This window comes from Panulirus ornatus, chromosome 5 (genome assembly GCF_036320965.1).
Source record: "Panulirus ornatus isolate Po-2019 chromosome 5, ASM3632096v1, whole genome shotgun sequence".
Taxonomy (NCBI): domain Eukaryota; kingdom Metazoa; phylum Arthropoda; class Malacostraca; order Decapoda; family Palinuridae; genus Panulirus; species Panulirus ornatus.
In genome coordinates, this window is record NC_092228.1 from 14,875,807 (window position 1) to 14,893,734 (window position 17,928).

General features: G+C 45.3%; 1 protein-coding gene across 21 annotated transcripts in view; it reads right to left on the bottom strand.

Moving 5' to 3' along the window:
- Positions 1–17,723, bottom strand: part of LOC139748583 (uncharacterized) — a 978,916-nt gene extending 961,193 nt beyond the window's left edge. For 19 of the 21 annotated variants that reach the window (XM_071661679.1, XM_071661676.1, XM_071661673.1 and 16 more), the window contains exon 1: positions 17,364–17,715. In XM_071661679.1, the coding sequence (XP_071517780.1) occupies positions 17,364–17,573 (210 nt within the window). In that variant the 5' untranslated portion in view covers positions 17,574–17,715. Of the gene's footprint in view, positions 1–17,363 lie in introns of all 21 variants that reach the window. The other 2 variants (XM_071661646.1, XM_071661662.1) reach the window with 2 other exon arrangements.
- Positions 17,724–17,928: the final 205 nt, after the last annotated feature.

The window sequence follows — 17,928 nt, forward strand, 5'->3', positions numbered from 1 at the left end:
TGAGGACAGCCGTCGTCACACCCTACATACAGCACCTCCGCTGCTGCTAAGTATCCGCACTGCAGACACTCACGTACATTAATGCGTCTGTCCCCTTCACCTGCTGTCTGGTCATGCACGCGGCTCCGGCGTTCATCCCTTCAGGACGACGACTCAATGAAGAACACCTACAGCAAGACGAATTAGCACCATCTTGAGTGCGACGACTCGCTCCCTGGGTGTGCGATGACCAAAACCCCTTCAATACGGAAGGTTTGCCACATATTCTCTCAAGGAGTTGAGTCATCATACTCATCGGATTACGTCGTTGTACTCAATGGATGAAATCATCGTACTCATAGGATTACGTCGTTGTATTCACCGGATTAAGTCATCATACTCGAGGGGTTATCTTCCCACACACACACACACACACACACGTACGGTCTCTGTTGCCCCACGTCCATCACACGCTCCCAACACAACCAAAGCAGACTTACAACGTTAACCGCCCGAATGTCAGGGTCATAACTATGATTCTCAGCATCACACACAAGTGACGTCAACCGACGCTACAGAATGAACACGACCAAGGATCCTGTATGTATGAACAGAGACATCTAGGAGGAGGAAAAAAGACGACTGTACACTCGCACCGTCCACAAACTAACAGCATAACCCTACACACGTTTACCACCTGATGCATTTGGTGGCATGCCTCTTACTTATAAACGATCAAGCACTGACTGATACTTAAATATACTTACATAAGTGTAAGGCTCAGCAACTGGGAGAGCAAAAAGTAACGGTGAGTGAGTTAGTAGGGATCTCCACACAATCGTAATTAATAATTCACATCTCGACCACAGCATATCTAATTCCAAAGCAGGTATCAGCTCCCATTAACTGTCTTATACCAACACATAACGTTATTGCCAACCACATACACACATACCGACTCCAAAGACGTAGAACTCGAAGTAGAGTTCCTATTGGTTCACCCTCACACCGTAGTCTACATCATAAGGACCAGGCTGGTAAAATGTCCAAACTGGCCTGGTTCAGCCAGCGGCAGACCTACGGCTAGTAACTTCATCAGGTAATATTGTAAACTTGGCACGACGTAATTCCTGACGGCCCTCGACGACCCTGCTCAGCTATGCTGAGAGAGCAGATGCGTACCTTTACGTAACATTGGGCAGCAAGAGCATGACCAGAACCAGACACTGTACAGGTACTGTAAGAGGCAGGAGGACAAGGACGGGGTGAACATATGACTGACAATTAGAACAAGATCCTACCCCTGACATACCTCGGTTGGTTTAAGCTATGGGACGTACCGTAAAAAAAAAGGAAAAAGGCACAGGCTACGACACTACATAACGAGCCCCCCTTTATCACTCGTAACTGTAGGCTTCCAGGCCACACACTTTACGAACGAACGTAAATAACATCACACTGACACTGTGACGTACAACCGCTTGAGAATGTAGTACTCCCGGATCCGGAGATGCTTAAGACCACGAACTTCATTAATGTAGTCACTAACTTCTTGGGGTATGTGTTCTCTCACACAGAGTCAATTGGCCCGACCCTTGTATCTATGTACTGAACACATTAGGCCAATCTGACCCACCTCTGTCATCTGCCACATCCATCAACCTCTTACTTCCCACATATATGGTCACAGACCAAACCATCGGCAAGCGTGTGAATTTCCTGTATGGACAGCATGGGGAGGGAGTTTTATGTGTACATCGTTACCTATTAGTACTGTACTGTGTGTGTGTGTGGTGTGTGTGTGTGGGTGGGTGGGTGTGCAAGAAACACATGGGTCCGTCACCCCCACCTCAGCACTTTACCTAATACCCATCTTTATGTGGAGTGCCTGGTTATGCCTCGCCCACGCCCACATCATGCCGCCTGGTAAACTGGTTGGGGAGCGACCTAAACTAAACCATTCTTGCTGAATTTCCGTCCATGTTTGTCACAACATCTTGTAAGAACCCACACACACACACACACACACACACACACACACACACACACACACACACACACATATATGACATAGATTAACACAGTATAAGAGTTCAACACACAACCATGAATACATAACAGAAAAACCATAGCCCACAAGTGTCTAACATATCTACCACTGGAACAGGATTACCATTGTCTAACATATCTACCACTGAAGCAGCAGGATTACTAGTGTCTAACATATCTACCACTGGAACAGGATTACCAGTGTCTAACACATCTACCACTGGAGCAGGATTACCAGTGTCTAAAATATCTACCACTGGTGCAGGATTACCAATCTAACATATCTACCACTAGAGCAGGAGTACCAGTCTGACACCTCTACCACTGGAGCAGGATTACCAGTGTCTAACATATCTACCACTGGAGTAGGATCACTAGCCTTCAACCGACGGACTGGTGCAACCTAGCCTCCTCTTCACGACTGTACGACCACCGGGTAGCAAGGGGTCGTACCATCGCGCTTGATGGGGTTTTCAACAGTGGGGCATCTCTCCCCCCCCTGGTATGAAACCCCATGGTGTTCCCCTTCATAACAATGGCTCTGCTAATACAACGTAATTCATAATCACAGGTTATACAGTACTACACGTCTAACCAAGCCTGCCTGCCTCTCTCTCTCTCTCTCTCTCTCTCTCTCTCTCTCTCTCTCTCTCTCTCTCTCTCTCTCTCTCTCTCTCTCTCTCTCGTTTGTTAAGTCACTACAAAGGACGAGTACTTCCCCCTTAAAACTGTTGTATCCCATGATGAGTTCCACCCCCTTTAATCCGTAGGATTAGCGCCCCCCCCCCCCCTTTTTAATTCTTTCAATTGAGTGCAACTCTAGCGTTTAAACCTGGAAAATAAAGTCTCCTCTCTAAACTCACTCTTCCCCCTCCGCCCCCACACCCATGAGGGTTCTCCCCAGCCCTCAAAGACCCTCCCTCTTCCCTCCCCTCCCTAGTGAACCACCGGGATGAGTCAACCACACCCCGTACTGCCTCGTTACGACTCGAGGAGGAGGACCTTCATACCATTTACGTCCCTATGGACGAACCCCCTGCACCCTCTCTACATTGGACAAGATGAACGCCCGCCTTTTAAACCCCGGGGCCGCCCGCCCTGGCCTCCCCAACCACCAGGGAACCTCCCCCTACACGGCGAGATGGGAGCCGCGCCCTCACGACCCACCCACCCACCCCCAACATTCCACACTCATAAGGCTACTATTCATAATGCCCCACGATTGCGACACCGCCAGGAGCACTAGGCCACCCCTGCTAGGACACGGGCACATCACCAGGAGCACTAGGCCACCCCTGCTAGGACACGGGCACACCGCCAGGAGCACTAGGCCACCCCTGCTAGGACACGGGCACACCGCCAGGAGCACTAGGCCACCCCTGATAGGACACGGGCACACCGCCAGGAGCACTAGGCCACCCCTGCTAGGACACGGGCACACCGCCAGGAGCACTAGGCCACCCCTGCTAGGACACGGGCACACCGCCAGGAGCACTAGGCCACCCCTGCTAGGACACGGGCACACCTCTCTATCTACACGGTAGGTATACGGAAATCTCCCCCGTATTAATCAAGCTCTCACGACCAACACATTTTACAGAGGATGACGCCTCCCTGTGTGTCCCTATGACATGGGATGGGACTTCTCGAGAGCAACACACGACACAGTTCTGCTTTTCATGTGTGATGACAAGGGATTTGGCACGGTCAGACAGAACACATCCTAGCCCCTCCCTCTCTCTTTCCCCACCCATGGGTTTCCCAATCTCTTAAAACTTCTAGAACATAAACAGGATCACGAACGACAGAGGGACGCACCAAGTGTACCCCACATCAATTAACGCCACCGTCAACAGACACGAGATTTAGCATACTTGAATAATTATACGAATAATTGAGCAGGAAGGTTGGGCCACATTCTTTATTCACAGGCCACAAGACTCAACAGTCATCACCTACAAATCTTACATTACTATATATATATACATATATATATATATATATATATATATATATATATATATATATATATATATATATATATACATATATATATATATATATATATATATATATGGGTACTGACCCAGCCCGTACTGTAAACGTATATTGAATACGTAAAACCCTCAAGCCCACCTCCGTTGCTTGCCTCAGTCACACACATTTGTCCAACTCTATACACACTCAAGTACGTCGTGTGGCTGTGAACGTCTTGGCCACGCCATAGCATGTGGCCTGGTAAACAAAGTGATTAAACCAAACGTTGTGTGTCACAAACTGACGCAGTCCTCCCTCACAGTCCAACCATCTGACGCCTGTTATAACAGATCTGCTGCTTCGTTACCTTCCTCACGAAGCCTCCTCCACTAAGATCTATATATATATATATATATATATATATATATATATATATATATATATATATATAATATATATATATATACTGAACATAACGCATCTCCACAACAAGTCCTTTCATTCATATTTTACTTCCTCGCAAGACTGGCCTCATAATCACCTCCACACACACATACACACACACACACACACACACACACACACACAAGACAACTAACAGGTTTTGTATTTCTCCTACTTGCTTCTGTGGCTTTTCCCCTTGACAACAGATCTTACTCACTCCACTACCCACGTCCATCATCCAATATTCTCCCTCGAGATGCTGCCGCTACCCCACTCCTGAAGTAGCAAGCTCTTCCAAAAACAGCTCCACGAAATAATAACAATGCCATTAATCTCGGAAGTCTCCTCACCTGTGTCACCTTTCACACATCCCTATCTGCATTTCACCACACCTTTGGACCATTCGACGAATGCAATGCCTCGCCTTACCCTCGCTGGACCCAACCCTACGCCCAAGACGAGCCAGACCCAGCCCAGCACTCCGACTCGCGCCAGTCGAAACCACTACTCTCTCTCTCTCTCGTGTCCCTGAAACCCCTGCAATTAAGAGATAATGGCGTCCAGCAAAACCTTTTAGAGGGCGTGAATCCTGAAACTCTCGAGCAGGTATCATACATCCTCCAAAGGAAGAACTCATTACGAGTTTGACTAGGAGGTTTTGCGCCATTCTTGGCCTACAATGGTCTACACACAGACGTCCCCTCTCAAGTGTTTCGCTCATTGCCTCACCGGTTATAATGCGCTGCATCAATGCGGCGCATCTATATGAAGAAACTGGGGTGAGGACTGCGGGTAAATATGGAGAGAGAGAGAGAGAGAGAGAGAGAGAGAGAGAGAGAGAGAGAGAGAGAGAGAGAGAGAGAGAGAGAGAGAGAGAGAGAGAGTGTGTCAGCTGACTGCACGTGACTTAAGGATCTGCATTTAAGGACCTCTATAATCTCATTTGAATAACCTCACCAGCCCTCTCACACACCCCCTCTTCTCTTTCCAAGCCATGCCACACAAACACACCTCACCTCTCTCCCAACCTTCTCACACACCTCCTCACCTCTTCCCCAGCCCTCTCACAAACCACTCACCTGTCCCCAGCCCTCTTACACACTCCTCACTTCTTCTCCACCCCTCTCCTTCACCTCACCTTATTTCCTTCAGCCCTCTGACACTCCCTTCATCCCTTCTCACCACACCTATCATACACATATCCTATATCCAGGCCTTTTTCATATCCCCTAACCTCCTCCCAGCCCTCACATGCACACTTCAACACCTCCCCCTGCTCTCACACAACCTTACTAGACTCCCTTAACCCTCTCACACACCCCTCATCCCTCTCTCCCCAGCCATTTATACCCCCTAACGTTTCTTCCGGCCCTCACCCCTCTCACACCCCCCCCCCCTTATCTTTTCCCCGGCCCTTTCACACAACCATCACAAACCCCTCACGTCTCCTATCTCTCTCTCTCAAACATTCCTTCTCTCTTCCCTAGCCCTCGTACACACCCTCTGTCTCCCCCACATCCTTAAGTACTTACTTCTATCTTGCGCGCAGAAGGATCAACACGGCAGTAAGCTCGAAGTACCCGCGAGGTGGGGGGTTGGGTGGGGAGGAGGGAGGATGGGGAGTACTTTGCCACACGCCGCTCGAGCACTTGGTCAACAAACATCAAGGCTGGCGGCTGTTACTTAAACTTTTCCAGCACCCTTGGGTTCTCCATATAAACTGACCTGACTTCTGTGACGTCATGGAGAAGGAATGCTGAATCAGAAAAGAACGGAGGACGCAAGATGGGAGATAATGAAAAGGACTTAGTCAACAAGACATCTTGCTTACAATTGTGAGACGCCTTTTTACCACCTGCACGATGCCTTGTACCTTCCTTAATGAATGTAGCTTTGTTCCCCCGTTGTATACAGACGCATTCGGTAGCATTTTAGTACACGAGACCTCGAGAGCGCGACGTAATGAGGTGCTGACCTGTGTGTGTGGAGTATCTGTGGTTCATAACTGATCCACAGTACATACCAACAAACAGCACAGGGTATCGGGAACAACTGATCGGGAGGCACAAACAGATGCACGAAACCACGGACGGGTAAACGTTTTCCCAAAGCTGGAGAAAATCTACGAGCGATATTCGCATCCATTCAGTCAATACAATATCAAAAGACGGAGAACAGAATCTAAGCAATTTGTCACACGCTGAGTGAGAAACTGATGTTAATTTTCAACAATTCATATATGTCATAATGATGCATAAAGTACGTGTTCCTACAGCACTGAATTGTGTCAATACTGTTCCTGGAGTCACTAAGAGAAATATCTATCCATGCGTCCTCTAATATCCCCGTGATTTAGTGTTTATGTCCAAGTAATGAAATGCTTAACAATAAGTGTATTCTGTAGCTTCTGAGACTGGAAGTCTTTCATGTTACACACACTCAAAAGTACCGGCCGAAAATCAAGTTTCCAAATACAGTGCAATGCAATAACGTGTCTCTCTCAGCTCTATGTTACTCTCTATCGCAGATCTGGCTAAGAACTATTTCCTAAACCAAGCTGTACATCTTGAGAACTAATCTCAACATACGTAACAATATGAAAACCCAGCCTTCAATATCGAACAATGTGAGAACTCGTTTCTATAAGCTGAACAATTGGAGAACCTGTCTCAAGCACTGTGAACACATCATTACACATGTAGTCCACATGTCAAACAAAATGTCCACCTGCATCTTCGTACTGAATCATCTACGAACCTTCCTCCTCATAGTGAACAAGAACACCCATCCACACACTGAACATTCTGAGATTCTGTCCCCAACTGATGAACAACTAGAGTACCATCCTTCTCCAACTCCCTCCACATACTGAACATTCTGAGATTCTGTCCCCACATGGGTTACTGAACAATCAGAGCTTCCAAGTACTGAACAATGTAAAAAAAAAAACCCTCCCTCCACATTACTTATAATCTGAGAGGATTCTCGCGATGACACACGCTCGAGTTAAGTTGCCTAATCACTACATTCTTTGGAATTTCCGCTGTTTTTCTCGTGCTCAAGTCTCAGCAGTTATGTCTTACGTCTTGAAACTCGGCAAAACTACACGCTCACTGACCTATTACTGACTTTCAGCACCTCATATTAATGGATTCGTACATTCGCGACCAACCTTAGATCAGTTGGTAGTAGTTCCAGTAAAACAAGGAAAATAAAAAAAATATATCTAAAGACTTCATAATACAAGGTTAACCCGTGTTCGCCAGGGATACTATCAAGACGCATCCATGCACCAAATTCTGTCGAAGCTGATTAGCCTTTGTGGTTGTACGGCACAAAGCAACAACGTAAATTGACAAGCGACGCGCAACCCCATTTAATCCAACTGATTCTACGGAGGTCAAGAGACTCGATGGCAATCGCCATGTGCCGTGCAAGCCTTAAAATTATTCTCATGATCTACGAAACAAGTCTCCACACAATGAAGTCAGGAGGACACTCCACACAATGAAGTCTGAGAACCAATCTCCACAGACCGCAATACCCACCCCCACCCCCCAACACACACACACACACACACACACACACACACACTTGGCAACTTGCCAGAAAATTAATACACACCACGGACCAATTGGAAGATTATTCAACCAGAAATCCGAACACTGTATCCAATGGGTCAGACGATACTGGAAACCGGGGCAGGGCTGCAAGTGAGGGCTGGAATACGACAGCAATGCGCACAAAGCTAATAACAAGATGAACACGGAATGGCAACAAGCAAACGAACATCTTTTTTTTACCCTCTTCATGAGGGTATTTAATATATTCCCAGAATACACTACGTATAATGCAGAGGAACATCGGAGTAACAAACTGAAGGCCACCTTGCGACCAGAAATACACTAGTCGTCACTAAAAATTGACCTTACGCAAAACACTCGGACAATTCAAGTGAAAATAACCGAGTCACACGGTGCGCTGATGCTGGGAGACCCAGGCAGGCGCGGCCGGCCAGACCCGCCGGACGACCGTTGCTGCCTCCCCGACCTCTGCCCCACCACCCCCACCGCCACAGCCAACACCTTCCCACGTTATAAACATCCCTAACGCCACACACAAAGGCTGAGGCATACACTGTGCACACAACATACAATTATTTACGTACACGAGCAGAGTCGAGTACATCAGCTGACTCCATGTCATGACATGGTCGAAAGAACGCTTGAAAAGGTTCTACATTTCGAAGAACATGGTAGTAAAGAAAAAAAAAATGTGTGTTACTTCATACAGGTCCTCACTCTCTAAACATTCCAACAGAGCCATCCTCGTACTTTACTGTATACCTAAACTCCACATCATCCGCGTCCATCAATCCTCAACCAAGAGAAACAAGTTATGAATATTTGTACATCTAATACGACAGCCAAACATTTATAAAGAATATGATGTCAGTGGGCGTAAGCGATATAACGCGGCTTCTGCTGGTTTGCACTAATCATCTTCCTTAAAATCTGAAGGTGGAAGAGATACCGTAACAAGGTGATGGAAGTCAGTTCAAAACCATGGGCTTTCGGTATGACATACAATTATCACAGAAAACGACACAAACCGACCGATCAGCTCCTCCCCCCGACTGTGCCAGGCTGCCGACGGAGGGGATGGCAAAGGATCCTGCAAAAAAATCGTTGGTGTGGAGGTAAGATGGGATGCTCCCCGACTGACCTCGGCACAAGATGGATGAACAGATAGGTTTGGGATAATTTGTCTCGGGCTTGAATAGAAACTTCAAGGCTTGGGGGAGGAGGGGGAAATATATGAGGGCATAATAAACCACCTTGATAACTTGACGTTGCTAGGAAAGACATCAAAACTTAGGCTTTTTTTGGTGGGGGAAAAATGACATGAGCGGCCATGGGAATCACTGTGGGTGTGGATGTTGTGCAAGCATTGCCGAGGTAGGGCTGGTTGTGTAGGCGGCGAGGTGGGGGACGAGGCACACCAAGGAAACGCTGGCGGTTGTACAGAGAAACAAGATGACCCTGACAACTACACACCCACCTGGGTCCTCACGTCCCGTGCACCTGCTGTACATTCCTTTACCGACCTACAGACACGGCGAGCTCTTCCACACCAACGTGCCGCTTACACGACCCGGTGAAACCGAAAGGAAAAGCAACTGATTTCCTGGTTATAACTAATGGGCTCTGCATGCAGGAGGTTACACAGCAAGTGAAAAGTCACACTTTTCACCACAAAAAGTTCATTTCCTTTCAATATGCACAGAGCAGCCTTGAAACTGCAGAAGCCTAGTTAAAGAAGTCGTTAAGACACACACACACACACACACGTTATCACTGAAGTTCAGCTGCTTACGTCAAAACCTGGGTATTCAGCTATAGGACCTCAGTAATATGTATCTCAGCAAAGTGTGATATGGAAGGCACATACGAGCTAAGAGATTATTATTCTCAGCTAAAGGATCACATCTGCTCCACAAACACGCACTTCAGAGTTGTTAGGCATCTGTCGTAATGTTAAATTCCGGTCAAAATATTTCATTATTATTCATCTTTCAGCTTGGAATCCATTTTTGGACTTTTAGAAGAATATCAACTCAAATCTAAGACCAATGCTATTCACACCAAAAACACTCGGCGACACGGCAAGAGTACTAGGGAGGCATTTCGCCTGTATACCGGTAGAAAAGCACCGTCCTACTCCACTGCATGTACAGCACACTCATCTTCTGTACTGGAAAAAAAAAAGTTACTATCTTGGCAAACGATGACGAAGGCGTCTGCCTTGTTTAATGCACTCCAGAGCCATTAATTGAGCCAACACTCATATAGAAATCAGATGTTATTCTCCCCCTTTGCCTGCACGTTGTTAGAAGGAAGTTTACTACACCGGCGATGAATCGAATAATAAAGCGCGTCCTTGAATCACATTTGCGCTTTAAACGCCTTGAGTGCACCAATACAACAACCCTCTGGGTACGCTGGCGTGATATCTGACCACTCCGTTAAGGAAGAGGTCAAATGCTATGCCATCACGCCAACAGATCGAATCGTTGTGCCGAAGGGGTTAATGTTGTCCGAGTTGTGCAAGGCACTTGTTCTCTGTTAAACTTTATCGTTACATTATGTTCGCAAGAGGACCGGTCGTTTTTCGTAACGTTATCCATGCGAACACTGTATGAGTAATATGATTACCTACGTAATAAGGATAAGAACAACCACATGTAAGGCACACAAAACTGCGTATACTGTCTCCACTGCCAGAGATGCCACGGGCAATGACGTCATTCCATCCACCCAACTATTTATCTCATACCTACTCACCCCACCCCACCTCTCTCATCATATTCACCCACTTAACTCCCACTCACCATCTTCCGAACCCTTACCCCTCCACCTAACAACAAAGGCAAGCCACTCCAAGATGATTACAATGACTGCTCCAAATCATCACTTCCAAGCAATCACTACGATGCATAATAATTTGCATTAATTGAACCCACACAACCAAAACAAAGTTCGTCCACTGAAGACACAGAAAAACCACAAGCAGATTTCTATCAATTGTTGTGGGTCTGTGGCAACTCACATTACAATTTCAATGCACACGGAGAATGAAGAAACCAAGACTTCCAGATAAAAAAAAAAGTCCATCCTCACCATATAAAAGGAATGTAGCTCAAAGACTTTTGGGGTGACCCCGGTTAAATGATACCACCTTTGGAGGCACAAAACTACCCAAGGCTCTGCAAGGAAGATGATAGGATGGATCCTGCCAACCTACTACAACATGTGAAAGGATGATGACGCCTGACGTGGCACTTGTCCTCTCTCAACATCATTTTGCTAACGTCACCCCGTCATGCTGGAAAATCGCCCGTAGAAAATGTGAGGTGGAAGTTTATGTTCGACATGAATCACTTCTAAAAACAAATACTATAAATTACTCAAACTATAATCGGAAATGCCCTTAACTATACACTAAAGCACTTCCATATTGGAGTGAACCACATACGCAAACTGCGCGAATAATTCGCCATGCGCGCGCGTGCGCGCCAAACGCGCACTACCATACGGCAACACGAACAACCGGGGCCCCGAGGTCATTCGCCTGTGTTGGCTAGCAGAAGGTCTGGCAGGCCAACCAACAGACACTTCCAACCAACGCTTCAGCACGTTCCTACAGATCGTGCCCAACCTACCGAGCCGCTAACACGAGCGTTCGAAACCATGTTTAATTCAAGGTACTGCAACCTTCTTAACCCCGCCATACATCTCAACCTGCTCTGAGTGTGCATAATTGATATAATCTGAATTATATATACAGCGAATCTGTGTGTTTATCTGTGGAAGAGTTATAATGCCAAGAAAATGCCATACGGTGAGCCAAAGGGATGGAGTAATAAGGCCTTAGTGCCATAACGGCAGAAGACCGAAGGTCTGTCTGAGCGAAAGGATCTTTTCTCAGCTTGCATTTATGGTAAGCATTCAAGATCATACGGAAAATAAAGCCGACCTCATAAAACTGCACATGACTTTCGTGAATGGATTTCTCTTTATTACATGCTTCTTGTTTCCCCTGTAAAACAGGGTGGGAAGCTTTGCTCCATCCCTCACCGCGCGGCAAGGCAGGGCTTCCATAAACCGGCAAAATCATGGGACATTCCTCTCACTAGCACATGGCATGCGATACTCTCCACTTGAAAATTCATGGCACAACAGGACGCACTAAGTTTTCATCAGTGTAATATATGACATCCTCAATAATCAGACTGGCCTCATTGATGTGGTTCATGCTAAACTTAAATCGTGGCTCACGCTAACTTCAACGTGGCCCGTGATGAAAAGAGTGATCCAAACTGACAAAACCATAGTATGTGGTGACATCACAGTTTGGCCCATAGCAACATCATTAGCGGTCCATACCAAAACCAATAATCCATCTTAACAATATCAATGTGATCTATACTGACATCACCATTGGTCTATGTAGACAAACTCAGAACATCTCTAAATAACGGTGTAACAATCTCTAATACAGTACGTAATATGAAAGTTCTGCAGCCGCTCCCACTGCCTCTCCAAGCGTGTGTGTGTGTGTGTGTGTGTGTGTGTGAGAAGTTCCGCTAAGCCAGACACACCAACTGTTCCGCAATGCACCCACTCTGTGACCTCACCTTCCCTGACCTTACTTCCGGAGCGCTCGAACTCACCCCGTCACTTTCACGCATGTAAACAACCAAAGCAGCGGACTGCAGGGCGTCGGAGGGTTACTACTCTTGTTTCTTCTAAGATCAGGACCTAAAGCTTGAATTTACGAATGACTACCAAATACAGGCTAGATATGTCAAAGCAAGGCTACGAGAAACAAAAAATACGGACGCGAAAACTTTTACATATACAAAAATGAATCAGTATAGAACCTAATTTAGGTCTGATCATATTCCGAAAATACACTATCAGTTACCGGAAATTACGTACAGAACTCAAATCTTTAACGCATGCTGCATAATCCGGCAAAGGATCGTTGCGGACATGTCCATATCGATGTCAGGGATTGAAAGGCACATGATATAAGTACTTTTAAAAATCAACGAGATTAATCCTATACATATAAATAAATGAATATATATATATATATATATATATATATATATATATATATATATATATATATATATATATTTTTTTTTTTGTCGCTGTCTCCCGCGTTTGCGAGGTAGCGCAAGGAAACAGACGAAAGAAATGGCCCAACCCACCCCCATACACATGTATATCCATACGTCCACACACGCAAATATACATACCTACACAGCTTTCCATGGTTTACCCCAGACGCTTCACATGCCCTGATTCAATCCACTGACAGCACGTCAACCCCGGTATACCACATCGCTCCAATTCACTCTATTCCTTGCCCTCCTTTCACCCTCCTGCATGTTCAGGCCCCGATCACACAAAATCTTTTTCACTCCATCTTTCCACCTCCAATTTGGTCTCCCTCTTCTCCTCGTTCCCTCCACCTCCGACACATATATCCTCTTGGTCAATCTTTCCTCACTCATTCTCTCCATGTGCCCAAACCATTTCAAAACACCCTCTTCTGCTCTCTCAACCATGCTCTTTTTATTTCCACACATCTCTCTTACCCTTACGTTACTTACTCGATCAAACCACCTCACACCACACATTGTCCTCAAACATCTCATTTCCAGCACATCCATCCTCCTGCGCACCACTCTATCCATAGCCCACGCCTCGCAACCATACAACATTGTTGGAACCACTATTCCTTCAAACATACCCATTTTTGCTTTCCGAGATAATGTTCTCGACTTCCACACATTCTTCAAGGCTCCCAGAATTTTCGCCCCCTCCCTCAACCCTATGATCCACTTCCGCTTCCATGGTTCCATCCGCTTCCAGATCCACTCCCAGATATCTAAAACACTTCACTTCCTCCAGTTTTTCTCCATTCAAACTCACCTCCCAATTGACTTGACCCTCAACCCTACTGTACCTAATAACCTTGCTCTTAATTCAAATTTACTCTTAACTTTCTTCTTCACACACTTTACCAAACTCGGTCACCAGCTTCTGCAGTTTCTCACATGAATCAGCCACCAGCGCTGTATCATCAGCGAACAACAACTGACTCACTTCCCAAGCTCTCTCATCCCCAACAGACTTCATACTTGCCCCTCTTTCCAAAACTCTTGCATTCACCTCCCTAACAACCCCATCCATAAACAAATTAAACAACCATGGAGACATCACACACCCCTGCCGCAAACCTACATTCACTGAGAACCAATCACTTTCCTCTCTTCCTACACGTACACATGCCTTACATCCTCGATATAGATATATATATATATATATATATATCAAGTTCTTTGTACGGTGACAGCCTTTAATTTGTAAGTTACCTTCACTGGGGCATATAATAGTTGACCTACCAACGGAGGAAGAACTACAGCTTCTAGAAAGATGTCAAACAAATAATAAGCCATTATAGAACCTAAGTAATGTCACATCACAGAAAAAAAAAAAGGAACGTTATTGTTGTGTTCCTGCTCATACCATATTCTAGTCTACAAAATGATAGGACCTACCTTATCTTACTCAAGGTTGTTTCACGGCTGAAGGTGACCGTCCGAAATTCTTCTGTTGTATTTTTCTCCGTTAAAATTCACATCCAAGAAACAACATATACAAGTGAGAAATATTGTAGACTGAGTCAACCCCAAAATGCACGATGATACGACCCTTGAGTACAACGATACGACCTTCCGGCACCACCGTGCGATCCCTGAGCTCAACAGAACCCTTGAGCACGATAGTATGACCCTCAAGCAACACGATACGATCCTTTGGCACGATGGCTGGACCTTTGGATATGATAGCCTGGCCTATGACAAACGCTCATGGTTAAGGTTATGTAAATGTCAAGCCAACATTACTGAAGGATGTGCATTCATGCCCAAGGGATTGAATTGAGTCATGGTGACTTTGAACACAAATACGTAATCCTGTCGACCAACCCAAAAGGGTAGGATAAACAGTTGGATTTGCTGTGAGGCAACAAAAGCTCGCTAGCTCATGGCTAGTAACGCAGACCACTTTATCGCTGAGGCTCATACTACATACTGTAGACGCAATTCGTACCCAAATTTCAACACTGCTAAACTAATTCTCCAACTGAAATAAAACAATGCCAAACAGAAACCTTACTCAAACTGTGACCAGGTTAAAGCTACACCCTATCCGAATACAGTCAAGCCAAGCCGATAAGTGAAAACCCGATCCGTCCTTCTGACAGTAACACCGGCATCTCCTTCAACACAAGAGGCATATCTTGCTTCTAGTGTGGGGAACCTACCCGACCCTCGCGGAGCTCGGATTTCAACCGACAAAAAAGCTAAATGGAAGAACTGGGTCACCTCTGGAGAGCGAGGAAAAAGGGGGTAAAAACTTCGAGGGATGACTGGGGAAAACTGTCATCTGTGAAGGGGGAAGACTGCGCATCTCTGGAGATGATGAAAAGGCACAGATGAGGGAGTGAGAAGCCATGGGCATTTCTGGGATGATCTAAAAGGCTTCATGATCTCTGAGGATGACAAAGGAGACATCAAAAAGAATAAATGAAGAAATTCATAATGTTGGACAGACCCGGTCATTTCTAAGAAAGGAAGGAAGATTGGATCATCTCGGGAAGTAAAAAGAGGGGCAGTGGGTATGAGTCCTTAAGGGGATGTGAGTGATAATCATCTTCGTAGTGAATAGGTGTGATGAGCCAAAATACCTCTAAAGAGAGATTGCAATGAGCATATATGTGGGGAATAAGAGCTCTGTCTGAGCTAATTGCAGAGAGAGACAAATGAGAAATATTAGAATAAGTTATATAGGAAGGTCTACGACGTGGCTAACTGCCAGATCACAAAAGGCCAAAGGGCCTACGACAAGGTTATATGCTGAAAGATTGTGACAGTCCTTATATATGCTCCTCCCAACCTACCACTCTCTCTGGTATACCGGACTGTTGGAAAACACCTGAAGGAAAATCTAATATATATAGACTATAAGGATATTTCAAGTAAAGAGACACAGGCGAACTTGGCACAATTAAATTTTGGTGATAATATCATGAATTAAGTCGGGATGACTCGGAAACACCGGTGTCCGTTAATTCTATCATTTCTAGCTTCATTCTCATTCATGTGCGTTAGATCAAGTGTATCCAGCCTCTCACATCTCCCATGCCCTCAACATATGACGTGAGCTAAAAAGTTCACAAGCTTAATTTCTCATCTTTTGCATTATCCGACTGGCTGATTCAACAAATGAGAATAACGTCTCAATCATTAGTTACACATCAGTTAAGCGCACAATTAAGAAAAAACACAAAATTACAAACTCATTTGGCCAACAATATACCTTTGTCCATACAAGGCGGATAAAATTACCTATGACGTAATTAAGTTATAACAACCTCGCTTAGCTACGTTAGCAAGATTATCTTATGAGGTCTTTGGAGCCTCGTTCCTCTAAAGCTGGGTCTATGGGTCGGCTCCTGATCAGTTAAGCCATCAAGGTTACGGTTCATAGGCCTACGTACCCTCCAGAACCGGGGTGGTCAGGCAGCAACACTGTTGCTGTGTCAGCTTTTTTTCTTTTATTCAGTTCTTAAAATGATTAATGGCGTTTATATGACATGAAAATATTGATATAAAGTTCTGGGACTATAGCTTCTCCCTAGCTGTCAAGATGCCTTTCATCTTAGTGGTGATATTTTAGGCTTACATGACGGTCATAAAACTAGGGGGATTTTCTTTTTTAGCGTAGTGTAGTGTAGATTATCAAAGCCCTAATGCAGACAAAAAAAAAAAAAACAATCAGGGACCAAGAGGTTCAGGATATTTCTGAAAACTGCAAATAGGTATGTCTAATTCTTCAATGCTACAAACACAATTCGACAGAATGATTTTATTCCTACACTGATCACAAAATCCAAGGCTAAACCTACTTACATGGTAATAGCAACTCATAACTACCGACTACGCAAATACTGGTTAAGTCAAATTAGTTGAATGTAAGGATGAGAATCTCGCCACCTTACGATGACAGGAGAGCAAAACCCCTCCTCGCAAGTCAAGACTGAATCACGTCTCCAACGATATGCAATGTTTTGAAAAATATTATAAATCTATTGATTAATCTGAGAGGGGATTGGTGAGAGCACCTTGGCCCGCGCCTGCCGGTGTAAGGAGACTTCAACAAAGCGGCATTTGGTGTAGTGGATCTCATACAGCCAGCCAATCCCACCTGCCGGGTGCCGCTCACATCACTGCTCTTGGAAACGTTCCTGACAAGGTTTTTTGGCAAATGACTCACCTTTTTAGCGTCTTTGGGAGAATCTTGTGCCACCTGGTCATCTGTTGTCGATGGAACCTTTGGATGTGTTCCATTCACGATGGTAGCGTTGGGTTCTGTCGCCTGACGAGGTTGTTCAGATGAAGTTTCAGTGGTAACATTTCCATTGCCACCGCCACCACCCGTGTCCTCTTGGCCATTTTGGTGAGAAGTATCGTTTTCTACTGGCATTTTGGCGGCAGGATGTATTTCACTAGCACCTTTTGATCAATTTCTATAACAGTGCGAGTATTTTCAGGGTGATTTACGAGCTTATCACTAAATATCCAGCAAGATCGCGCGCAGCCTCCCGCTCTCACATACGTAAACAATCTCACTGCCTTCCCACGCCCCGCAGTCGTTGTCGGCTCAGCTGTCCGCGTCCAGGAAGAATTGCCACACACGATAATTTTGTCTTTTATTTTCCTCTGTCTGTGCGCAAAAACTGAGTTATTCATACACCATGTTACAGATATCTACTTCAAATGTCTAACGTAAGTTTTGCATGTGATGTCATTCAATACATTGCAGGAAAACTACATAACTT